The sequence below is a fragment of the Terrapene carolina genome, unplaced genomic scaffold (assembly GCF_002925995.2).
Source record: "Terrapene carolina triunguis isolate 2854851 unplaced genomic scaffold, T_m_triunguis-2.0 Scaffold69, whole genome shotgun sequence".
NCBI classification, from domain to species: Eukaryota; Metazoa; Chordata; order Testudines; family Emydidae; genus Terrapene; species Terrapene triunguis.
In genome coordinates, this window is record NW_020664420.1 from 27,562,295 (window position 1) to 27,589,223 (window position 26,929).

At 41.8% G+C, this 26,929-nt stretch overlaps 1 protein-coding gene across 1 annotated transcript in view; it reads left to right on the forward strand.

Moving 5' to 3' along the window:
• The first annotated feature begins 63 nt into the window (after window positions 1-63).
• IL31RA (interleukin 31 receptor A) overlaps window positions 64-26,929 on the forward strand; it is a 74,558-nt gene continuing 47,692 nt past the window's right edge. The window contains 5 exon segments of the mRNA XM_026649097.2: window positions 64-88; window positions 11,154-11,238; window positions 15,560-15,856; window positions 17,741-17,861; window positions 21,178-21,341. Coding sequence (XP_026504882.1) covers window positions 11,184-11,238; window positions 15,560-15,856; window positions 17,741-17,861; window positions 21,178-21,341 — 637 coding nt within the window. The 5' untranslated portion in view covers window positions 64-88; window positions 11,154-11,183.

The window sequence follows — 26,929 nt, forward strand, 5'->3', positions numbered from 1 at the left end:
GGGATCCACTCAGAGGCGGCGTGTCTCGGGTGGGTTGGAGGGATGCAGGGGCGGGGGCTGGGATCCACTCAGAGGCGGCGTGTCTCGGGTGAGTTGGAGGGATGCAGGGGGACTGTGACCTTTATAAGGTCTGAGTGTCATTTGTGGAGTATGCTTGTACTCCAGAGACTTCGGGCTATGCTCCAGAGACTTCGCCTGCCCTGTTCTTTCTCTGCTTCTTTCCCTCTTTCATTCTATCCAGTACCAGTCTACCGTGCTCCTGTAACACTGTGGGCACACGAGCTGTAGCTCTAGATCCTGTCCTGGGGAAGAACCTCCTTGTCTTGTCACCGCACTGACACTTTGTCACGTCTCCAAATCTCACCTGAAAATCTTTCCGAAGAACTCTGGATTTCTCTCTTCCAGTTATTTAACTCTGTAATCTCTTTGGGATGAAAGATGATGTATACATGCTAGTTGTGTTGTGTTTGTTTCCTAAGGCATCCATCACATATGGAGTAAAATTCTAGCTTCCTAAATGCCCAACCCCCAAGACACAGCATCTCTGCACTGCGGGATTTTGTTTCCTAAATACCCTCTGCTCCCCAGGGGCCCAGATGTTCCTACTGGAGGTGGTACTCTCTCTCTCTCTTTTGCCTTTCCTTTTATTTTTTTAACTGTCTTTGGGTCCAAACAGGAAAAAGTGTTACTTGTACTTTGCTTAGTAACTTCCTATTTCATTATAGCCTCCTTTAGTCTTTAGAGGGGGAGGGAGGATGCATTCGCTTAAAGAGAAATCCCTGTTGTACAGCTACAATAAGTGAGACTTATCTTATGAATAGTGGTGTTTCTGTTAAATCTCTAGGATGTCCGGTGTGGAAAAGTAACTGATCTTTGCTGGAAGTGATGCCTGCATGAGTTCAGAACAGTCTAGAATAGATAGCAGTCTCCTTTGGTGCTGAGCAGCCTGATTATATCTTCGGTTCTGACCAGAGGATATATAAGAAGGTTGCAGCTCAAGCAACTATTCAGTTTTTTCACTGCCTATATCAGTAAAAGTTGAAATTCAGCTCTGTCACTGATTGTCAGTCTCTTTTTGAGCACCATTTTTCTAAAAAGTTTAATTGCTATAGTTTGATGTAGTGTAGGCTTTTTGCCAGATGTTTGCTGCTTAGGGCATTTTGGTTTTGCTTATGATTCCACTGAGCTGCTTCTGGCTGTTGTGGAGCATCCAGACAACTCATTTCTATAATGATATAGTGTCTAGAGCAGAAAAACATATTTGGTGCTGCTTTGCCTAGGGGAGGAACACATAATGAGTTGATGCTTGTATATAAGGCGTTCACAAACACCACATGTAGAACCTAGTAAAACATCCTTAAACTTTCCTTTTAGAGTTGGCTATGTGGGTGTTGTCTCCTGAGGCAGATTGCCGAAAAGAGTTCATGACTAGGTTCCTGTTTCAATCTATAGCCAGCTACTGGGTGCCAGGTGGGTTTCATGCACGAAGGAAGCATGATGTGCAAGGATTTAATTAAAGCATCTTATGGGACAGACTCCAATGCTGAGGGTCATACTAAACTGTCCTTTGAACATGTGGTTCAACCCAGTGAGTAAGAAGGGGTTAGCTCCAAGATCAAGCACCCCTTGAACACTGACATAAAATCCACACGTCATTTAAGGTAAGTCTTCGCTGCAATTAAAAACCCACAGCTGGCCCATGTCAGCTTGCTTGGCTCAGGCTGTAGCCTAAACTCTGGTATCTTCCCATCTTGCAGGGTCCTACAGCCCAAGCCTGCACCATAATTAAACAGCTCCTTAGCCCAAGTTGGCTGAAACAGGCCAGCCACAGGTGTCTAATTGCAGTGTGGACATACTCGTAAGACTCTCTTTTTCAGCAATACTGTTCCTTCTCATAGATAAAGGAGACGAAACAATGAAGATAAGAGTTTCATGACACTCTTTGGTAACATGACCAATGTTATATAGAAAACCTGACCTATGAGGAAAAGCTTAAAAAAACAAACAAACAAAAAAAACACTGGGCATGTTTAGTTTCGAGAAAAGAAGCCCAAGAGAAGACTAAGTCTTCAAATATGTTAAGGGCTGTTATAAAGAGAACAGTGATCAATCGTTTTCCATATCCACTGAAGGTAGGACACGAAGTAATGGGTTTAATCTGCAGCAAGGGAGACCTAGATTAGATATTAGGAAATGCCCTGGGCAACAGCAGCACCACCCCCAGGCAGCGACAGAATAATTCAGTCTGAGGTAGATAACTAGCATGTAAAATTTCAGCCCGAACAGTTAAAGTTTGGCAGAGGTATAACCAATTGAAAATAGTTTTATAATGGGAAGTGTCAGGCTGCGTTAATAATAGTACTAGCAGCCCAGCCTGTAATAATAAAAATAGATTTTAATTGGATATTAAACTTCGTTCTTCAGTGCTTAAGGCAGTCTTTAACAGAGTTGTTTGCACCTTCTTCTGAAGCATCTGGTGCTGGCCATTCTTAGAGAGAGGGTACTTGACTAGGACTATGGGTTTGATCCAGTATGACCGTTCCCATGTTCAGGTACCAGCCATGGGGCTGCTTTTTTATTTTTTTTTTATTTTTTTGCAACACTTTAATCAAAGACCTGTGCAGAATGAGTAATTTGATTCCCAGATGAAGAAGGGCATATGCTGCCAGCAGAGGTCATCCTCTGCATGAGCTGGTTTGTCATCTTTGGTGTCAGCGTCCACTTACCACATTTCGTGGGGTTGCTGAAAGTCTTGAACTAACTTTTGTCGACATTCATAATCTCCATACGCTTCTTTGATTCATGCCTCTGAAACTGTTTCCAAGGTATGGGAGGTCAAATTCTCCCACTCCTAGAACTTCAGTGAGGATTGTGTATATCCTGCACAGGGAGAGCCGAGCATCTGGAGTTCCTTGGGCTGGCTGTTAGGCATTACTTTCTGATTATTTGGGGTGGCTTTTTGAGGTAGGGAATCCAATTAACACTTTATGCCTGGAGCAGTAGGTAAAAAAGCTGTCTCCTGCAGGTGGCGTTGCTCCTTCTGTTTTATATTTAATCTCTCTCTCATAACCCCCTTTATATAGCTGCATATTTTTGAACTACTCCTAAGAACATAAGAATGGCCGTACTGGGTCAGACCAAAGGTCCATCTAGCCCAGTATGCTGTCTACTGACAGTGGCCAATGGCAGGTGCCCCAGAGGGAATGAACCTAACAGGTAATGATCAAGTGATCTCTCTCCTGCCATCCATCTCAACCCTCTGACAAACAGAGTCTAGGGAGACCATTCCTTACCCATCATGGCTAATAGCCATTAATGGACTTAACCTCCATGAATTTATCCAGTTCTCTTTTAAACGCTGTTATAGTCCTAGCCTTCACAACCTCCTCAGGTAAGGAGTTCCACAAGTTGATTGTGCGCTGTGTGAAGAAGAACTTCCTTTTATTTGTTTTAAACCTGCTGCCTATTAATTTCATTTGGTGACCCCTAGTTCTTGTATTATGGGAATAAGTAAATAACTTTTCCTTATCTACTTTCTCCACATCACTCATAATTTTATATACCTCTGTCATATCCCCCCTTAGTCTCCTCTTTTCCAAGCTGAAAAGTCCTAGCCTCTTTAATCTCTCCTCAGATGGGACCCTCTCCAAACCCCTAATCATTTTAGTTGCCCTTCTCTGAACCTTTTCTAGTACCAGTATATCTTTTTTGAGATGAGGAGACCACATCTGTACGCAGTATTCAAGATGTGGGCGTACCATTGATTTATATAAGGGCAATAATATATTCTCCGTCTTATTCTCTATCCCCTTTTTAATGATTCCTAACATCCTGTTTGCTTTTTTGACCGCCTCTGCACACTGCATGGACATCTTCAGAGAACTATTCACGATGACTCCAAGATCTTTTTCCTGAGTTGTTGTAGCTAAATTAGCCCCCATTATATTGTATGTATAGTTGGGGTTATTTTTTCCAATGTGCATTACTTTACATTTATCCACATTAAATTTCATTTGCCATTTTGTTGCCCAATCACTTAGTTTTGTGAGATCTTTTTGAAGTTCATCACAGTCTGCTTTGGTCTTAACTATCTTGAGCAGTTTAGTATCATCTGCAAACTTTGCCACGTCACTTTTTACCCCTTTCTCCAGATCATTTATGAATAAGTTGAATAGGACTGGTCCTAGGACTGACCCTTGGGGAACACCACTAGTTACCCCTCTCCATTCTGAGAATTTACCATTAATTCCTACCCTTTGTTCCCTGTCTTTTAACCAGTTCTCAATCCATGAAAGGACCTTCCCTTTTATCCCATGACAACTTAATTTACTTAAGAGCCTTTGGTGAGGGACCTTGTCAAAGGCTTTCTAGAAATCTAAGTACACTATGTCCACTGGATCCCCTTTGTCCACATGTTTGTTGACCCCTTCAAAGAACTCTAATAGATTAGTAAGACACAATTTCCCTTTAGAGAAACCATGTTGACTTTTGCCCAACAATTTATGTTCTTCTATGTGTCTGACAATTTTATTCTTTACTATTGTTTCGACTAATTTGCCCGGTACTGACATTAGTCTTACCGGTCTGTAATTGCCGGGATCACCTCTAGTGCCTTTTTTAAATATTGGCATTACATTAGCTATCTTCCAGTCTTTGGGTATAGAAGCCGATTTAACGGACAGGTTACAAACCCTAGTTAATAGTTCCGCAATTTCACATTTGAGTTCTTTCAGAACTCTTGGGTGAATGCCATTTGGTCCCGGTGACTTGTTAATGTTAAGTTTATCAATTAATTCCAAAACCTCCTCTAGTGACACTTCAATCTGTGACAGTTCCTCAGATTTGTCACCTACAAAAGCCGGCTCAGGTTTGGGAATCTCCCTAACATCCTCAGCCGTGAAGACTGAAGCAAAGAATTTACTATTATAAAATTGGCAATTGATTCTGGCATGTCATTAACTCTTAATCTTATTGTAGCTCTTAAATGCCTTTTTGTCACGGAATATAGTTATTCAGTGACTTAAAACATCAGGGGGAAATCTGGTTACTCAGCTTTGTTTCTTTTAGTCAAAGGATGTGAAATTCAAACAGTTAACCCAGTTGATACAAAAATCTGTTGTACATATTTAGCTGAAAAGTCTTAATTTACTGGAAAAACAAATGCAGTAAATTGAGAACAAAAATTTCCCCACATTTTTGTATGTGCTGTTAATGATTAAGAATTTGCAAGAGCAAAAACTAGAAAAGAGCTACATTTATCTTCATTGTTGAATACTGGCTGCTTATCAAGCTTTTTCATGCAAACAGCTACACACATACTTAACATCACACAGAGGAGTCATCCTCTTGTACATAAATGTTTGCAAGATTAGTGCCACAATAATTGTAATGAGCATTTTGAAAAAAAATTACATTTAACTAGGTAGGAATTTCTAATGTTTATAAACCTATTTATTTAGTACTAATTGAAGGAATCAAAAGTTATTTTCATAGTATTTGAACACATGGTACAGGAACCACCCCACTTACTATTGAAAGACAGCCTCTGATGTAGAATACAACTGTTTGATAACACCACTATCATTATACAGTAGTTTATGACATGAAGTGAAGAGTGGTATATTTAGCTGAAATTTCTGTGAGAATTTAGATAGAACATAATTACTCAAGTGAGAATTTGACTAGGATACCAACACCTCTACAAAAAGAACCTGTAAAATTGACATCCAAAGGGTCTATTAAAAACTAAAATGGTGCCTTTTTTTGCCTCTTTATGATGCAAAATGAAAAGCTGAAAGGTTCTTAACTTTTTCTTTTTGCTTGTTTTTTATCTTAGAAATATCAGCAATGTCATGTCTAAACTTCCTATTTTTGCTAATTGACCTCTGGGGGTTTTGAAGTATGTTTATTTTGAGCTCTAACTCTTTACTCTTTACAAAAGCATATCCTGTATCCAAAACGTATTAGTAATTGAAGTTAAATACTTATTAAAAAAACAAACCAAGAATTTTAAGCAATTGCTGAAATTTAGTTCTCTTGACTCTTGTGAGGCTCTCCAGTCATTATAGTGTGTCCCAGGGCAGATTACCTTAATTTCTTATTTAGAAACAAACTAAAAATCAGAGAACGTTAACAAGCAAAAAAAGTTACAAGCCCATTGTTTCTCTTCCTCATTTGCCAATCTCTCTTTAAAGCAGCAGTACTGTATGTGCTAATGCAAGACTTTGAGCTAGTACAACAAAAACATAGGTTTTGTTAGCTTTAGCAAATATTTCCCCTCCATCTAACATTAAGATTTGTTAACTATTTCTGTAAAAGCAATCAAAAACATTTTTGGTTTGTATTTCAGTGCAGTGTCTGCCATCCCAAATATTGCAGTATGTGGATTCCTTTGCATGCCTTATACAGGTTTCAGAGTGGTAGCCGTGTTAGTCTGTATCAGCAAAAACAACGAGGAGTCCTTGTGGCACCTTAGAGACTAACACATTTATTTGGGCATAAGCTAGAACCCACTTAATCAGATACATGGAATGGAAAATACAGGAGCAAGTATAAATATTATCTGGCTATGTAGACTCTCTCCTCAGGCCCTACGCTACCAGCACTCCCAGCTATCTTCGAGACACCATTGACTTCCTGAGGAAACTACAATCCTTTGGTGATTTTCCAGAAAATACCATCCTAGCCACTTTGGATGTAGAAGCTCTCTACACGAACATTCCACACAAAGATGGACTACAAGCCATCAGGAATAGCATCCCCGATAGCATCACGGCAAACCTGGTGGCTGAACTTTGTGACTGTGTCCTCACCCACAACTATTTCAGATTTGGAGACAATTTATACCTTCAAGTCAGCGGGACTGCTATTGGTACCCACAGTATGCCAACATTTTTATGGCTGACTTAGAACAATGCTTCCTCAGCTCTCGTCCCCTTATGCCCCTACTCTACTTTGTGCTACATTGATGACATCTTCATCATCTGGACCCATGGGAAGGAGGCCCTTGAGGAATTCCACCATGATTTCAACAATTTCCACCCCACCGTCAACCTCAGCCTGGACCAGTCCACATAAGAGGTCCACTTCCTAGACACTACAGTGCTAATAAGCGATGGTTGCATAAACACCACCCTATACCAGAAACCTATTGACCGCTATACTTACTTACATGCCTCCAGCTTTTGTCCAGACCACATCACACGATCCATTGTCTACAGCCAAGCTCTAATATACAACCGCATTTGCTCCGATCCCTCAGACAGAGACAAATACCTACAGGATCTCTATCAAGCGTTCTTCAAACTACAGTACCCACCTGGTGACGTGAAGAAACAGATTGACAAAGCCAGAAGGGTACCCAGATGTCACCTACTACAAGACAGGCCCAACAAAGAAAGTAACAGAACGCCACTAGCTGTTACCTACAGCCCCCAACTAAAACCTCTCCAGCACATCATCAAGGATCTACAACCTCTCCTGAAGGATGATACCTCACTCTCACACACCCTGGGGGACAGGCCAGTCCTCACTTACAGATAGCTTCCCCAACCTGAAGCAAATACTCACCAGCAACTACACACCACACAACAAAACCACCAACCCAGGAACCAAACCCTGCAACAAACCCCGGTGCCAATTCTGTCCACATATCTATTCAAGGGACACCATCATAGGACCTAACCACATCAGCCACACCATCATGGGGGTGCTCGTTCACCTGCACATCTACTAATGTGATATATACCATCATGTGCCAGCAATGCCCCTCTGCCATGTACATTGGCCAAACTGGACAGTCTCTACGCAAAAGAATAAATGGACACAAATCTGACATCAGGAATCATAACATTCAAAAACCAGTAGAACACTTCAATCTCCCTGATCACTCAATAAGACCTAAAAGTGGCAATTCTTCAACAAAAAAAGTTCAAAAACAGACTCCAACGTGAAACTGCAGAACTGGAATTAATTTGCAAACTGGACACCATCAGATTAGGCCTGAATAAAGACTGGGAGTGGTTGGGTCATTACAAAACTTAAACCTAATTTCCCCAATACTAATTTCCCCCTACTGTTACTCACACCTTCTTTTCAACTGTCTGAAACGGGCCACTCTTATTACCACTTCAAAAGTATTTTTCCTCCCTTGGTATCCTGCTGTTAATTGATTTGTCTTGTTAGACTGACCTCACACTTGGTAAGGCAACTCACATCTTTTCATGTATTTATACCTGCTCCTGTATTTTCCACTCCATGCATCTGATGAAGTGGGTTCTAGCCCACGAAAGTTTATGCTCAAATAAATGTGTTAGTCTCTAAGGTGCCACAACGACACCTCGTTGTTTATGCTTTATACAAACTCTCACCTTTGCTGAGGCATGAATAAGAGATAGGTATCTCTTGCCAGGAGGATTCTCAAGTCATTCAGATGGTGATTGAGTCCAAGTAGATTAAAGTCAGGCTTTCGAATAGGCAAACCAGTCAGGACAATGATCAGAGATGCAAGCCTGGAGGCATGGGGCACTCACACAGGAACAAGAACTGTCTAAGGGATCTGGTCCAAACAGTAGAGCAAGCACAGCATAATTTGGCTAGCGCTCAGGGCAATCTTTGTTCTCAAGGCTTTACTCACATGTCTTGATTCCCCTCATGCACTGATCATGACAGACAACACCCAGCCATGTTATATGTCAACAGACATAGGAGAACAAGGTCTACAGTCCTGCAGAGAGAGGCTCACTTCCTATTGACTGTACAGAGAAGAATATGCAGTCAATTCACTCCCTTCACTTCTGTGGGAAAATGGAATGTTAATGGCCTTCTGGCTCATCAGGCAAAAGTTGGATCATTCAGAATGTGAACTACACAGAGATGTTCCATTTCCTGGTAAAGAAATTTGGTCTCCTAGCAACAGATGTTTGTTTGCCTACCTGAATGGACAAGATTTCAATGTTCTGCTCTTGCTATGGGATCATAAAGCGAAGGCAACAGTTGCCTTGTTACAAAGATGATCAAAAGGGATTCTTATATGCTTTCACTCCCTTGTCCTCTCCTCACCATAATGCTACTGAAGACCATTAGTGATGCAGCACTGGTAATTCTGGTAGCCTTATTCTGGCTAAGGAGATCTTAGTTCTTTGATCTCCTTGACATGGTACAAATATCATATCCATTCTGGACAGAAAGCAGATGGTAGATATTACAAAGGCCAATCATGCATCAGAATCCAGACAGTCTGAATGTAGCTGCCTGGTGCTTAATCAGAGCCTCTTAAGTCGAAGAGGTTATTCAGAGAGGTAATAACCACTATTTTAGCTTCCAGAAATAAATCTACTATTTATTATATCTTCTGTGTATTCAAGGGCCAGGTTAAGACTTACCCCTTGGTACCAGGACAAAGCTCTCACCCACTACTACATAGGTGCCATAGATTCTCACATTTCTTCAATATGGACTCAGGCTAGGATTGGCAGTTCAGACTCTCAAAAGTCAAGTTGGTGCTTTGTTTAGCATCCTTAGTGGAGCAGACAAGTATAGAGTTTCATCTTACCCAGATATCCAGTGTTTTTTCTTATGAAAGCATCCTCCTCCTGAAGTGCATAAAGTTCTCTTATGGGATCTTGCCTGGTTCTCCGTGCTAGTAAGGCTCTTTGTTTGAACCACTCCTGAAGGTGCAACATTACTTTCTAAACATTAATGTGGCATTTTTGATAGCAATCATGTCTATTTCTTCTTCGAGTGCTTGCTCATGTCCATTCCATATTAGGTGTGTGTGCTCGCCACATGCACCAGTGCTGGAAGTTTTTCCTCAGCAGCATCTGTAGGGGACCGACTCTGGCGTCCCCTGGAGTGGCACCCGCATGGTGCGGTATAAGGGGCGCCACCGGCTCCCCCCACCCTCAGTTCCTTCTTGCCGCCAGTGACGGTGCCTGAACATCTGCTGCTTTGGCTAGTGTTGTTTAATTTTCTGTTCTTGCGAACTTTGAAAACCTGTAATATAGTTGTATATAGTTAGTAGTTTCTTAGTTATCCTTAGCAGTAGTTCTCAACTCTTCATTAGTTCCGAATGGGACTCAGCCGGGGGACGGGGCATGCCTCGGTCCCCAGGCTTTAAGCCCTGCTATTGCTGCAAAAGGCCAAGCCCTTGCATTGTGAGCTCCCCACGTCTTTGTATGCATTTGTATGGCCCCTACCACAACAGGGCCCTGATTCTGATTGGATCCATCAGTGATGAAAACGATAATGAATGAATAATAATAATCAAAAAAAAGAGAGGATTTAATAGACAGGAAATAGTCAAGGCAAAAAATTGCCCATTACTGACATGGGAGAGAGTGGAAATAACATATGCCCCTTAAAATCCAGGAAGGTGCCACAAGTACTCCTGTTCTTTTTGCGGATACAGACTAACACGGCTGCTACTTTAAAATCCAGGATAACTTGAGTGTATGCATAAATAAATAACATGGAAATAACATTATTATCAGCATGTTACACTTCAACTTTTACTGTCCATCAATAACTCATCTGAGAATCTGGGTTGTGTTTCAACAAAGCACTTATGAAGATGAATGGCTCCACTGACTTTGGGACTTTGGGGGTTATGCTTAGTGTTTAGCACATGGTAACGTGCTTTGCTGAATTAAGGACTTAATGGATGGAGCTAACCCCTTTATAGAAAGAAAAGAAAACCCTTCTAAGAGATTTTATTTTGAGTTATATCTTCCTAAAAAGTGCCTATCCTAAGCTCATTAGTGTACAGTAACTACACTGCAGTGTTGGCCTATAATACCCAATAGAGTAACAGATTTTATAATGCTTATTAATGCATATATTGGGACACATGTACCACATCCCTCCTGTTGAAGTATGATTCTCTGAACAGAGTCGAGGTTTATTGGTAAGATGATGTGAGGAAGTTTCTAAATTAGTAAGCATAACATTAGGGATTTCAATAAGGCAAAGCATTATCAATTTGACTTCCTCCTTTGGGAAATACAGACAACTGGAAAAAAGACTTAAAAATAAATGTTAGTTTACCTTTGTATTTATTTTGTTTGGATTATTGTATTGGTGTACAGCACTGAGAGAGGTGGAGGAGGTGCCCTATCAATTGAAATAAATAACTTTTTATGTCTATTTTATTACAGTGTTCCCTGCTCCCAGTTATTGTAAAGAAAATGTTTTACTGTTTGCTTTGGATATTTACTGTGCTTTGCAGAACCTATAAAGCAGGTAGGATGAAACACTTCTGTATTACTAACTTGTGTCTTATTTTAAGAAATCTTTCCAAAGAAAAGGAAAAACTGCTATCTTTTCAAGAGTAACTGAATGGAAAAAGTACATTTAAAACACTAGAATTTCCATTAGGTATGTACTAAATATCTAATTGTATTCAGCTGTATCCCAGTTAATTGGAAATGGTATTTGTGGAGTAGCATAGAGCAACAAATGAAGTAATCACAGATATTGTAGCTGATCTCAATTTACAGTTAGAAAGCAGATAATAAATATAATATCAGTATTTGCTTAATCTCATTATAAACTCACAGAACAAACCACATTAATTAGATAATTCTTTCCCTGTTGCTTAGGGAAGAGGAGGGCATCTGTATCGAAAAGCCATGACAAAGCTTCTCATTGTCAGCCAGTCAGGATGCAGCTTTTTTGGAGAATTTTAAGCTAAACAAATGTGAACTAACAGTATTTAATATTTACAGGCAAGATGTGTACAGCCACATATTCCCTATTCAGAGACAAATTTAATAAACCTTAATGTTCATATATTGTTCACAATTTAAAGAGTTGGTATTTGTCGTCAGTGCAAAATAGTATTTGAGATTCCAATTTTCCTTTATCCTTAGAACAGGAAATAACAGTGCTAATTTGGCAAAAAATTGAGTCTTCAGTGGCTAAATTGGCAGTTCACGTGTAAATTGTTATGCATCACTTTGCAAAGATTTTAAAGTAATCACAAGACAGGCAACAAGGTCACGTTTAAAAGGATTTTTGTCTCTTTTTGGCTTTGAGTTGCATGCAAGAAATATACAAATGTATTCAGAAGCCAGAACACTCTATGGAAGGGATACAGAATGTATAGATGTACAACTGAACAGTAACCTATCAGATAGATCAGTATGCAACTAGTATTTAAAATCTTTGATTTGGACACTTGTGTAACAAAAGAAGTAAATAGACAATTCAACCTACCTAAATGCATACATGTAGGTTAACATGGCATTAGAGAAAAAGAGCAAAAAGCATGGAAGAGATGAGTTGCTTTGTTGGGGTGCAGAAGTAAAAAGGAATAAAAGATCACCTATGTATGAAAGCAGTTTTGGAAGCTTTGCATTTTAGTCACATTAATGTTGTCCTGTACCATGGGGCACAAACACCACTGAAAAGCAAAGGAAATTTGCTTTCTGCAACTTCCCTAACAAACAGGGTGTTTGAGAGGAGAGCTGGGTTAATAGTGTGTAGTATAGAGGGAAATGACACACATTTGGAACAAAATTTGACTATTTCACTGAATGAACTAGATGATGAGCACTTCTTAAAGTGCCAGACCACCACCCTATCTGCATCTTATTTTCATATTCATAGACCAGGTCATTCTAATGAAGGAGAGTTTGTGTGTTTGTGTGTAATGTTTGTTTATAATATCAGCTATGTTAAAAGAACATTATTGAGGTTGCAAAGTCAAGCACTAAAAAGTTAGGAATTGTCAGAATTAAGATTGCCTGTGCATCTTAAATTATTTCTTTCCATATGGAAAATTTGAATCCAAATAGTTAGTTTGGCAAAGTTATAAGCAATTGAAACAGGATATTATAATAGGAAGTATCAGACAACCTTAATAATACACGGTGATACCAACCCCTCCTATAATGAGAGATGAAACATATGGCAACCTCTAGGGGCAGGATGCATGGCTCAGCTAGCTGTAATACAATGATCACAAATGGTTTTGTTCTGTACCCTTCCCCCTGCTTCCTTTGTCTCTTTAGGTGCAGTGAGTGTGATAGGTAAGGGGGGAGAGAGAAAGAGGGATGCCTTGGTGTGTTTGTCCCTCCTTTGTATAGTTTCAGGCCCCCTCTTGAAAAACGCTTCCACTTGAGACACAGGAGCCAAAGAGATTATGTGGATGGATATTCTCTGCTGGTTTTTTCACCTGTTTGAACTTTCTTCATCTTCACTTCCTGCTTGATGACTCTGTTTACTGCTTAAATGCAAATTAAGTAGAGCACCCATTCCTTTGTTTATGACAGACCTGTTTGCCAACTTCCATCTGGGCAGGGCTGTGACATTTGGAACATGTGTTAATAACACCATGCAGGGGAATTTTATAATTTCACATACAATGTTGCCACACACATTTACTGGGACAATACTGACCAGCAAATTATGGGTTTTGAAATGATACCTTGAAAGGCATGCTTTGCACAAATATTATTACAATAAGGTGTATGGTGTGAATATAGGGGTGTATTCTGTCACAAACAGTTCTTCAGATTCGTCTCTTAAAAATGGCTCAGGTGGGGAGTCTCCCTCACATCATCTGCAGTGAATACCTGTGCAACGATTTACGGTAATTTATCTTCTCCTCAATGGCCTGGTCTTTCTTGAGTGCCCCTTTAGCATCTCGATTGTTCAGTGGCCCCACTGATTGGCAGACTTCCTGCCTCTGATGTTCTTAAAAATTTTTTTTGCTGTTAGTTTGAGTCATTTACTAGTTGCTCTCCAAATTCTTTTTGGACTGCATAATTATACTTTTACACTTGATTTGCCAGAGTTTGTTCCTTTCTATTTTCTTCAGCAGGATTTGACTTCCAATTTTCATCTCTAATTGCCTCTTTCACTCTGTTTAGCCATGGTGGCATTTTTTTGGTCCTCTTACTATTATTTTTAATTTGGGGTATATATTTAATTTGAGACTCTATAATGGTGTTTTTGAAAAGTTCCCATGCAGTTTTCAGGCATTTCATTCTTGTGACGGTTCCTTTTAATTTCCATTTAACTAGCTTCCTCATTTTTGTGTAGCTCCACTTTCTGAAGTTAAATGCTACTGTGATGGGCTTCTTTGGTATTTTTCCTCCCATAGGGATGTTAAATTTAATTATATATATTACCGAGAGGTTCAGCTATATTCACCTCCTGGACAAGATCCTGTGTTCCACTTGGGACTAAATCAAGAATTGCCTCTCCCCTTGTGTGTTCCAAGACTAACTACTGCAAGAAGCAGTCATTAATGGTGTCTAGAAACTTTATTTTTTCATGCTGTCCAGAGATGATGTATCCAGTCAATATGGGGATAGTTGAAATCCCACATTATTACTGAATTTTCTATTTTTGTAGTTTTTCTAAATCTCCCTGAGCATTTCACAATTACTATTGCCATCTTGATGAGGTAGTCAGTAGTATATTCCTGCTGCTCTACTCTTATTATTCAAGTATGGAATTTCTAGCTGTAGAGATTCTGTGGTACAGTTTGATTCATTTAAAATTTTTACTATATTTGACACTATATGCTTTCTTTCACATATGGTGTCACTCTCTCACCAGCCCAATCTATTCTGTTATTCCTATATATTTTGTACCTTGATATGATGGTGTCCCATTGATTGTCATCATTAGATCAAGTTTCTGTGATGCCTGTTATATCAATATCCTCATTTAATACCAGGCACTCAAGTTCACCCATCTTAGTATTTAGACTATTATTGAGGATGCAGGTGATGTCAGGGCCTATGGGTCTTGAATGCTGGTCCACAGAATACTGAGGTGCTAGTATGTTCCAGCCTGCCACCCAGTGCCCTTGCAATTTTTGCTTTGCACATAATTGAATCCCTAATTGGCAAATAGGACCAGAACAGGGGGATAGGAGATATATTTAAGAGGATTTTCTGGAATCAGACTGTGGACATACTATTTCAACAATGTATTATGTATGGTTCTGTACTTATTGCTACTTTAGTTTGGTGTTTCAAGTTTTTTCTTTCACTTCTGTGTTAGTATGAGAAATTTATTTCACCTTTAATGAATGAATTATCTTAATGCAGGACCTGGGTTGCTGATTGTGGTGACAACTGTTCCTCAAGATCTGGGAATGACATTTGAGTGGAAAAATAGTTTAACTTACAAGGTGCTCCACCTGTTTGAATAAGTTGAAGTAGGATACTGTGTAAATTTGACACCAGAAGTTCTCAAGCTTTACTGTAGTAAGGAATGCATTTTAATGGAGATTATCATGTGAACTGCTTGTTCTCCCATTCAGGATCATCTAATGATCCAGTGGTAACTACAGCAGTTACATACATGCAAAAATAAAACTAATAAAGTATTTAATTTGTAATTTCAGTGTAGATGTTCGGGAGCCTAAGCTCTGGGACCTCACCCCTTGTGGGGTCCCAGAGAGCCCAAACATCTACACTAGAGTTAAACAACCCCTTAGCCCAAGCCCTGCGAGCTTGAGTCAGCTGACCCGGGCCAGCCCTGGGTATTTAATTACAGTGTAGACATACCCATTGTCTAACATTTTTTGTTTTTGTTTTTTTAGATAGAAATTCTATGAGAAATGCTTACATTTCTCCTCAGTCTCCTGAAATTGAAAGAGGTTCAACCTTAAAACTTCTTTGCATTCTGGGAAACTATGACATGCCTTACAGAAATGCAAGTCACATTATCTGGAAGTTGAATCAGAATTTGATTGCACAAGAAAACTACAACATTATCAATGAAACTGTTGCTGGTGTAACCATCCATAATTTCACCCATGAAAGTGCACATGTGAAATGCTTAATTAAATATCCAGATAAAGAACAACTTCTGGTTCACACCAAAGTTAAATCTGGCTGTAAGTAGAATTACATGATTTTGAAATTAAATGGTTTTAAAAGATACTAATGTAAATGATACCCTTAATAGTTATAGTGCACAACTTTTAAATGTTTTAAAATTATTAGTCCATTTGTTAGATTGTTGTATTTTTAGGACATCTATGTACAAGCATTTTTTCTATTTTTCTGAAATGACAGAGGAATACCTGCTTCCCTTGCTGATGCGTGTTCATAGTTCTTGACTTCTGTGGGCTTTTGTTCAAGCTCTTAGATGCTAAAGTGTTACATCTAGTCTACCCTACCCTAACAATCTCCAGGGAAGATACTGAGTAAGCTCCTCTTGTCCAGCAAATTATAATTGTCCTATAAGCTGTCTGAAAGTGATGACCTTTTGCACAAACATGCATTTCAATCTAAAGCTCCTGTGACTGGGGATGAATTAAGGCAGGATCTACAGATTCTTGCTCAGGACTGAGAGGGGGCCAGTGCTTAATTTGTGCCAGGGCTTGCTGGGGCTGAGCCATAGCACCTTTGGGCTTGCCGTATCAGCTATGAAAGTAAAAAGGTTGCTTGAGCTCTGGCACCTCTTTCAGTACAAATTAAGCACTGGAGGGGGTCAATGCTTCAGTAAAGTTTGGATCCAAGGATAATATGGAGATATACCTATCTCATAGAGCTGGAAGGGACCCCGAAAGGTCATCGAGTCCAGCCCTCTACCTTCACTAGCAGGACCAATTTTGCCCCAGATCCCTAAGTGGCCCCCTCAAGGATTGAACTCACAACCCTGGGTTTAGCAGGCCAATGCTCAAACCACTGAGCTATCCCTCCCCCATCAGTGCAGTAAAGTCCACCACTAGAGAGGAGAGTAGAAGGCAGGAAGTCCAGTGTGCCACAAGCACTTTAACAAAGGAGAGGTCCATTGTTTTTGTTATCTTGGGTGGGAGAGGGCAGCTTTAGTTTGAGGGGTACTTCAGTTGGGTTGTTCCATTGAGACTAGTTCCATCCTACTCAGCTCCCATTCCTCCGTATGGGGAGCCTGGTTTTGGCACAGAAACATCTTTGGAGTCTCATATTATCCTTGATGCCTCCCGACTGTAAAGGTTACAGCGAGTTTCCTTTTTAGGGGAGGGAAATTCTAGCTCTTAGGAGATGGAGGAAATCAGTGGTCTCTTTAGTGTGAGGTGCTGACAAATAATACAGGTAACTCCCCCAACCCTCAAAGTCAAAGGCTCATGCAAGGTCCTTAGATCAGTGATATTACTGGATGTGGAGTCAAAGACGCTTAGAAGGAACCAGTAGGAACTCTGCCTTTTCAGAGGCTGGCTGCTTCTCTCTCTGACTACTACACTTTTAAGGAGTTTCCTGCCTTTATTCCAAACAGCTAATTTGGCCTTCAGCCCCAACTCAGTACACATGTGGGAAGTCTAAGAAGGGAGTTAATTCCCTGCCTTTGCATCATCATATCACTGGTTCTATGGTTTGATTTTGTAATATAATAGAAAACTTGAGGGTGCATCTTATTTACAAGGCAAGTAAGATATATCTGTATCTAGAGAGATAATCACAAATATATATCTGAGCAAAATAAACTTTGAGACTGAAGGTCTATGTGTTTATTGGCCCAAGATAAGATTGCTACTGAAAGTACTTTCAAGCCTGCTGTTTTTTATTATGCCAAAATGCTTAGTTATATATTTTTTGAGAATTAAGTTGGCTAAAAACATTTGTTTGAGTCTAAGGGCAGTAGTGAGTCAAAGTAGGGATATGCATATTGTAAATTTACTGAAATTTGCCATGAAGCTAAGCCTTCTGACTGGATGAGATCATACTATTTCTGTACAGTATTCAATTATAAGTTTTTGTCTTAGAGTTTAATTCTCTTTTTTTTAATCTGATTATAGTTCCACCAAGCACACCAGGGAATATTTCCTGCATTTACCATTACAATGTTAAATTTACTTGCAGTTGGATTCCAGGAAAAGAAACGTATCTTACAACAAAATATACTCTTGTTAGAAAGCGGTAAGTATAGGACTTTGGCTATGGTGGATGAAGACTGTCACCTTTTGGTCACCAGTTTAACTCGAGGCCTGTAATGAGAAAAGTTATTATACTCTGTTATCTTTTTAGTCTCCTCTGTGAAATAAATTAACGCTTTTAATCCACTATTTAATGGGCAGATATCCATATCATAATTTGGCATTTATATCCTTATTTGCAATCTCACCAAAGAAATCAAGAACTGAATGTATATGGAGACCAAACTGACCTTTTCACACTAAATGTTGTGCTTCAAAGTCAGAGTGGAGGCATTTTGGTGGAGTAGTGTGAAGAAACTTTCCTTGTTATTGCCTCTATTACTTTGTAGTAATATGTCTTACAGATAAGAATGCTTTGGAATAAGTCATAGAATCATAGAAGATTAGGGTTGGAAGAGACCACAGGAGGTCATATAGTCCAATCCCCTGCTCAAAGCAGTACCAACAAATCTTTAATTTCAAGCCTTGAACTTTTGTGGGCTTACTCATAAGAAGGGTACATTGTAGCACTTTGGAGCATAACTAGTGTAAACCCCACTATTTATTATAAGTATTATAAATTTATTTGTATTTTGTTAGAACACATAGTGTAGTTCTTCATTGTAACTCCAACAGTGTGATGAAGGCTAATATCATTCTTGGGTATATTAACAGGAGTATTGTATGTAAGGCCATGTCTACACTTATGGGTAGATCGTCACTGCTGCGATCAATGTAATGAGTGTTGATTTAGCGGGTCTGGTGAAGACACGCTAAATCGATGCGAGAGCGCTCTCCCATCGATTTGTGTACTCCACCTTCCCGAGAAGAGTAAGGGAAGTTGGTGGGAGAGCATCTCCCGTCGACACAGCGCGGTGTAGACACTGTGGTAAGTCGACCTAAGCTACATTGACTTCAGTTATGTTATTTACGTACAGTAACTCCTCACTTAATGTCGTTCCGGTTAACGTTACGTTGCTGATCAGTTAGAGAACATGCTCGTTGAAAGTTGTGCAATGCTTCCTTATGACATTGTTTGGCAGCCACCTGGTTTGTCCACTGCTTGCAGGAAGAGCAGCATGTTGGGGCTTGGAACCAGGGTGGACTGGCAGCCCCCCTATCAGCTCCCCGTTCCCCTAAGTTCCCTGTGCGGCAGCCACCCAGCAGGCTATCAGTTGCCGGCAATTCAGCTGTCCCTCCCCCCACTGCCGTGTGCTGCTTCTGCCCTCTGCCTTGGAGCTACTCCTGGGAGCCTCCTGCTTGCTGTGTGGGGGAGCAGTAGGGAAGAAGGGTGCTAATGTCAGCGTATCCCCCCCCAGCTCCTGCCCCCACTCTTGTACCTCATCTCCACAGAGCGTGGGGGGGACATGACAGGGTTCAGAACGGAGGGAGCTTGCTGGCAGCAACTGTTGTCTCAACTTGCTGATCTACTTAAAAAGGCAGTGTACTTAGAGTGGAGTCAGCATACTTAAAGGGGCATTGCATATCTCTCTCTCTCTCACACGGTGTGTGTGTGTGTGTGTGTGTGTGTGTGTGTCACTCTCACACACACATGCGCGGTGTGTGTCTCTAGCTCTCTCTCTCTCTCTCTCTCTCTCTCTCTCACACACACACACACGGTGTGTGTCCCTGGCTCTCTCTGCCATGCTGTGTCTCCACTCTCCATTCGTGATGCCTTGTAGAGTATGCGGCTACATTAACAACAGTGTGTTAACCCTTGAGGGCTCAGCCGAGTGCTAGTTCATCATTTAGCCATAAGGCATTCCCTGGGAAATATCCCACCCTCTGACTCTACCTCCTCAACCAAGCTTCACAATCATCATTGCTGTATACAGTATTAAATTGTTTGTTTAAAACTTATACTCTGTGTGTGTGTGTATAATAGTCTTTTGTCTGGTGAAAAAAATTTCCCTGGAACCTACCCCCCCCATTTACATTAATTCTTATGGGGAAGTTGGATTCGCTTAACATCGTTTCGCTTAAAGTTACTGTAACTGAAGTGGTGTAACTTAGGTCGACTTACTGCGGTAGTGTAGACCAGCCCTAAGATACGGGAGATAATTGTTTTGCTGTAATTGGTACTGTGTATTGTATCCAGTGTTGGGTCCCACACTTTAAGAAAGATATGGACAAGTTGGAGAGAATCCAGAGAAGAGCAACTAAAATGATAAAAGATTTAGAAACCCTGACCTATCAGGAAAAGTTAAAAAAACTGGGTTTGTTTAGTTGTGAGACAAGAAGACTGAGGGGGCACCTGAGAACAGTCTTCAAATATGATAAGAGCTGTTATAAAGAGGATGGTGATCAGTTGTTCTCCATGTCCACTTAAGGTAGGATAAGAAGTAATCAGTTTAATCTGTAGCAAGGGAGATTTTAGTTAGATAGTAGAAAAAACTCTGACTATAAGGGTAGTTATGAACTGGAATAAGCTTCCAAAGGAGGTTGTGGAACCCCTGTCATCAGAGGTTTTTAAGAACAGATTAGACCAGTGATACTCAAACTTTTGTACTGGTGACCCCTTTCACACAGCAAGTCTCTGAGTGCGACCCCCGCCTTATAAATTAAAAACACTTTTAAATATATTTAACACCATTATAAATGCTGGAGGCAATGCAGGGTTTGGGGTGGAGGCTGACAGCTCGCGACCCCCAACATAATAACCTCACGACCCCCTGAGGGGTCCTGACCCCCAGTTTGAGAACCCCTGGGTTAGATAAACAGCTATCAGGGATGGCCTAGGTATACTTGGTCCTGCCTCAGTGTAGGGGACTGGACTAAGTGAAGTCTTGGGGTCCCTTCCAGCCCTACACTTCTATGATTCTATGTCTAAAATGGGTCTTGATACCCTGGTCTAGTCTGGTCCAGTAATTAAGTAATTTTAATTGGTCTTCTAATAAGCCTCCTGAGACAGTATGTTGTTATGAATTGTAAGTCGGTTACGACTGAGGGTATTGAACATGAAGATGATTAACATATTTTAAATAATGAAAAACGCGGTGACTTTTAGAAAATATAGATATACAGAAGACACACAACAGAATGGATGGAAAAACTTCTTTGGTAAAGTAATCCATAAACTTCTTTGGTAAAGTAATCCATTAACTTCTGCAATAAATTATGCAGAAGAATTAGGAAAGTACCTTTATAAAATGTTTCCTATTATGGCTGTCAAGATTAAATTATCTAGAGAGAAAATATACACTTGGTTCAAAATGAATTTTAATGAAGAGCTGTTGAAGATAGCCTCTAAATATTTTTTTTCTGTATTTTAGAATGATTTTAAGTGTTTTCCTCTTTCTGCTCTTTGTTTTTGGTAATAGACCCATTTTTATGGAGACAAATTGTGATGATATTTGCCAAACAAATCAGAGTATATGCTATTCATTTTATCCAGTCACTGATCGAAACTATGTTAATGTGAGAGAGGAAGATGCTTTAGTTGAAGACAAATTGGATTTTCATTCTATGCAAGATATAAAATCAGGTAATTTGATGTACATATCATATTTGATGACCATAGAGTAGATTCATTAAGTTATTAATATCTTCATTTCCTGGATATTCCTAGACAAAAACTACATGAAGATGGAGCTTGTGTTGAAAGTACATATTTGATAAGCTCCTTAAGGGCAAAAAAAAAAAAAAAATACTGGGATGTTGTTATTAACCCCAAACCAAGTATTACTAATGCAGGAAATTCACAGTTAAGGTTACAGTTAAAAGGAACCCACACAGGATAAGATAAGAATAGAGCTGGTTGGAAAAACTTTGACTGAACCATTTTCTGTTGGAATATGTAGTTTGGTTGAAATTGAAATGCTTTGCAAAATCATGTCTGTTTTTGTGAAAATTTGGTTAGGGAGAAAAATGAGGAAAAGTTCTGACAATATTGAAACATCACATTTCAACATTTTTGGAAGAAAACATTTTGGTTTTTCATTTTGAAATGACTGTTTTGAATTTTTTAAAATTTTATATTGTATGTTATATAAAAATCAAAACAAAACAATTAATTTTTGTCAAAATGAAATGTTTGTCAATCTGAAATTATTTTTGTTTCCAGAATTTTCTTTTGCAAAGAATTTTGAAATTTTCAGGTTTTGTTCCAATTCAGAATGAAAACAAAGTTTAAAATCTCAAAATCTTTTGTGAAATGGAAATTCCATCCTCCGCTGAGCTCTAGTGAGAAATACTCAGTTAGGCACTTCTTGCAAACACTGTGTCCATATATTAATCGTTGTGTTAAAAGTAATCCATACCCGTTGTGTTTTGACTGGGCAATTTAATGTGCAGTTCTATTTTGTTGATAGAATAATGTATATTATAAGTGTACGCACATCCTGACTATCAGTGGGAGCTGTTGGTGCCCACTACCTCTGAAAATCTGCCCACCATCTTTTTAAAGATCACTGCAAGACAAAATTTGCTATTTAAGACTGGAACTACTTTTTACCCCCTATTTCCCCCCCCCCAAGGCCACCCCCTCACCTTACATGTGCATCTTCTCCAGGGTCCATGCACCTAATTAGTGGAGCCACGCCTGCGCGGCTCCACTAATTAGGTGGGTGGCCCTTCATTTTCTCGTGTGCAGCCACCCAGACGCGCACCTTAGAGAGACCTATCCGCGAACCACCTGAATGGAGCTCGCGGACCACTGGTGGTCTGCGGAACACAGTTTGAGAACCTCTGATCTAGAATACAAAAGTATATCAAGATCCAATGGCTGGAAGTTGAAGCTAGATAATTTCAGACTAGAAATAAAGTGTAAATTGTAACAATGAGGGTGTAATTAACTATTAGAACAATTTACCAAAGATTGTGGTGGATTCTCCATCACTTGCAATTTTTAGATCAAGATTGGATGTTTTTCTAAAAGATATGCTCTAGTTCAAATAGGAATTAATTCAGGGATGTCCTATGGCCTATGTTAGGCAGGTGGTTAAACTTGATGATCACAATGGTCCCTTCTGAATTTATAATTCATGAGTGAAAATATGTAACTGTATGTGTCACTTGACAGACATAGAAACTAAATTTCTTTAGTCTTGGATCATAATTCTGCACCCCATTACCCTTCTCCTTTTCTGCTACTCCACATAGCATATATATGAAATTGCAACTTCAAAAAAATTTACTGGCTATTTTTGGAGAAAAGAATAGTTATACTTTGCTTTTACACAGTTAATAAGTTATAATATTGCACTGTCAAAGTTAGTATGAAAGACACTTTTTCATATACACCTCTACCCTGATATAACATGAATTCGGATATAACGTGGTAAAGCAGCGCTCCTGGGGGGGCGGGGCTGCGCACTCCGGTGGATCAAAGCAAGTTCAATAAAACGCGGTAAGATTTTTTGGCTCCCGAGGACAGCGTTATATCGAGGTAGAGATGTACTACAGAACTACTTTTATCATGCTTACGTTTATTACGTTTATTACTCTGTCATTGACACTTACAAAAAAGAACAAGACAGCTGTGGAGTAGACTTCCCAGAACAAACATTACCTTTCCATTTCAAACTGATATTTTATATTCCTTCTGTCTTTGTGAATTACACAATAACAGGTGGTTCTTCGAGTGATTGCTCAAGTTTCTGGGGGGTTGACCCTCCACCCCAACTCTGTTCTCCTTGGGGGACTTACATGCCTAAGTCCCAGGGGCTCAAGCCCTGCAAGTCTTGCAACAAGCCCGTGCCAACAGGCGACCTCCACAACGCCTGCTTAAAGTGTCTGGGGGAAGCACACCAACTGGACAAGTGCAGGATTTGTAAAGGGTTTCGCCACAGAACAAAAAAGGAGTGAGACTTTTGCCTCAAGCATCTCCTTATGGAGGCAGCACTCAGACTGCAACCTTCATTGGTGTGGCAAGACCCGGAACCGAGCTCATCGGTGCGCAGCGCCCCGGCGGCATTGGTAGAAGCAGCACCATGGAAGGACACTGTGAGAGGGAGGACACTGTGTGAGAAACCCGTAGCACCGCCGCTCCTGGGCGCCGAAACTGGAGGGATCGACCCGGCACCGGTCCCATTTCCCCATGCAGAAGCAGCACCAGCAGCCGGGGAGGCGTGCATCTCTGACTCAGAGACCCACCCCTTTGGAGCTGGCCAATGGGGCACGTCCCAGAGAGGAGTACCCAGGGCCAAAGACTTCGGCCCCGCAAGGGGGACCATCAAGTCCAGTGCCATTGGACTCCCCGATCCAGGTCATTAAGGAGGTGGAATTGCCATCCACCCCGGACACTTTTGAGGCGGTGAGGGACCTCATTGACATGACTGCACCCCGGTCCTTCGAGCCAAGCCTCAGATACTGCAACGTGTGGCACCGTCTCAAGGCAAACTGATGATGCTCCATCCCTCAGCACTGCCACTCGGTGTCGCGGCACCGGTCGCACTCGCGGCACTGCTCCAGGTTGCGCCGGTGCTCCCAATCGCAACGCTGATCCTCACGCTGATCCCCGTCGTGCAGCAGGTCCTGCTCCTGGCACCGGTCAGCGTCCCCGCACAGATCCCGATCTTGGCGCCACTCCCCAGCCTCGTGGTGCCACTCCCCAGTCCAGCTCCGCTCGGCACCGCCTTGGACATCGTGGTCCCGGTCCCCATCTTCAGACTTGGAGATGGGGTCTAGATAGTCAGAGCGGGGCCGGCACCGGTCGGGCCATGGAAGAGGGTGTGGAGAGGAAGTATTTCATCCCATCTGAGGGGTACGAATACCTTTTCACACACCCGCAGCTTTGCTCATTTGTAATGGCTGCAGTAAATGAAAAGGAGAGGCAGGGACAATAAGCCCCAGCGCCTAAGTCCAAGGACGCCAAGTGCCTAGATTTATTTGGGCGCAAAGTATATTCTATGGGGGGGTTGCAACTCAGGATTGCCAACCAGCAGGCAATTCTGAGTAGATACTGCTTCAACTCCTGGAACTCGATGCTCAAGTTTAAGGAGCTGGTGCCAACAGAATCTAGGGAGGAGTTTGGAGCGATAGTGGAGGAGGGCAAGGCGGTGGCACGGACCTCTTTACAGGCCTCGTTGGATGCTGTGGAATCAGTGCATACCTTGTCCTCGGGTATCGCCATGAGGCATAGCTCATGGCTGCAGGCCTCAGGACTCCTGCCCGAGGTTCAACAGACCATGTGGGACCTGCCTTTTGATGGGGACAGATCTGTTTGTGGAGTAGACTGACTCTAGGCTGCTTAGCCTAAAGGATTCCAGGGCTACCATGAAATCCTTGCGTATGCACACCCCGGCAACCCAACGTAAACATTTCAAGCTGCAGCAGCAGCAGTGCTTCTACCCTCCTCGGCTGAGGCAGGAATTTTATAGGAGAAGGGGCAGGAATGGCAGACAAAAGCCTTCAACACCCCCGCCTGGGCAGAGCCAGGTCCCGACTAACCCATTATTGGGTTCAAAGCAGGCCTTTTGAAGGTGCGCCCGAGGATGGCGCACCAGCCTCAATTCCGGATCCTTCCCTGTCTTTCTTGAATCATCTGTCCCACTTCTACCGTGCTTGGTCCCGAATAACTTCGGACTGCTGGGTTCTCCATATGGTAGAAGTGAGATATTCTCTCCAATTCTGCTCCTACCCTCCCTCCCACCCCCTTCACCATCCCTCTTCGGGGACCCTTCTCATGAGCAACTCCTTATCCAGGAGGTGCGGGCGCTTCTCACCAGGGTAGCGGTGGAGATGGTTCCTCAGGAGCTCAAGGACAAGGGATTCTACTCCCGATACTTCCTAATCTACTCAACAAGTTCATGGTAAAGTTGAAGTTTCACATTGTCTCCCGGGGCACCATTATTCCCTCTCTGGATCTGGGAGACTGGTATGCTGCCCTCGACATAAGACACATACTTCCATATAGCTATTCGGCCTGTACGCAGGTGATTCCTACACTTCGTAGTTGACCACAAACATTATCAATTCATGGTCCTTCCATTCAGCCTCTCAGCAGCCCCCAAGTGTTCACCAAGTGTATGTGGGTAGTGGCTGCTTTCCTCCATTGGAGGCAGGTGCAGGTACCTCTACCTCGATGACTGGACGCTCAGAGGCCACACCGGGGGCAGGTAGAGTCTCAAGTCTGATTGGTCAGATCCACATTCGAGAGACTGTGTCTGCTCCTCAACCTTGGCACCGACCCAAAGAATAGAATTCATCGGGGTGGTGTTAGACTTGGTTCAGGCAAGAGCATTTTGCCAGAATCCCAATTTCAAGCCATGACGGACATCATTCAAGGCCTCAGGCAATACCTGACCACTGCAGCAAAGGGATGCCTGAGTCTCCTCGGCCACATGGCAGCCTGCACTTACATGACCCAGCATGCCAGACTGAGGCTTAGGCCTTTACAGGTGTGGCTCACTTCAGCCTATCGCTCAGGATGTGACAGCCTGAATTTAGTGGTCCTGGTACTGGGGCAGGTGTTCGAGTCCCTTCAATGGTGGCTCGACGCTCGGGCAGTATGCAAGGGAGTCCCCTTCAAAAGCCCTCAGCCTTCCTTGTCCCTAGTAACAGACGAGTCAGCTCTGGGACGGGATGTGCATTTGGGATATCTCCAAACGCAGGGCCTTTGGTCGCAGGATGAGCTCTCCCTTCATATCAACATCAAGGAGCTGAAGTCTACATGCTAGTCATACAGCCCTTTCAGGCCCGACTACGAGGTCAGTGCATAGCAGTTCTGACAGACAACACCACTGCCATGTTTCACATCAACAAGCAGGGTGGAGCCCGGTCCTCTCCCCTGTGTCGGGAAGCCCTCCGGTTGTGGGAGTTCTGCATAGCCCACTCCATTCACCTGGAAGCATCCTATCTACCAGGAGTTCAGAACATATTGGCAGACCACCTCAGCAGGTCCTTCCGCAATCACGAGAGGTCCATCTGGCCGGATGTCATACACCTCATTTTCCGAAGGTGGGGGTTTCCCAGGTCGATCTGTTGGCCACCCGGAGCAACAGAAAACACCCAGTGTTCCGCTCCTTCCAGAGACGCAGCCCAGGCTCAATCACAGACGCATTCCTGCTACCTTGGGGAGGCCACCTGCTCTATGCCTTTCCCCCGTTCCCTCTCGTGCACAAGGTCCTACTC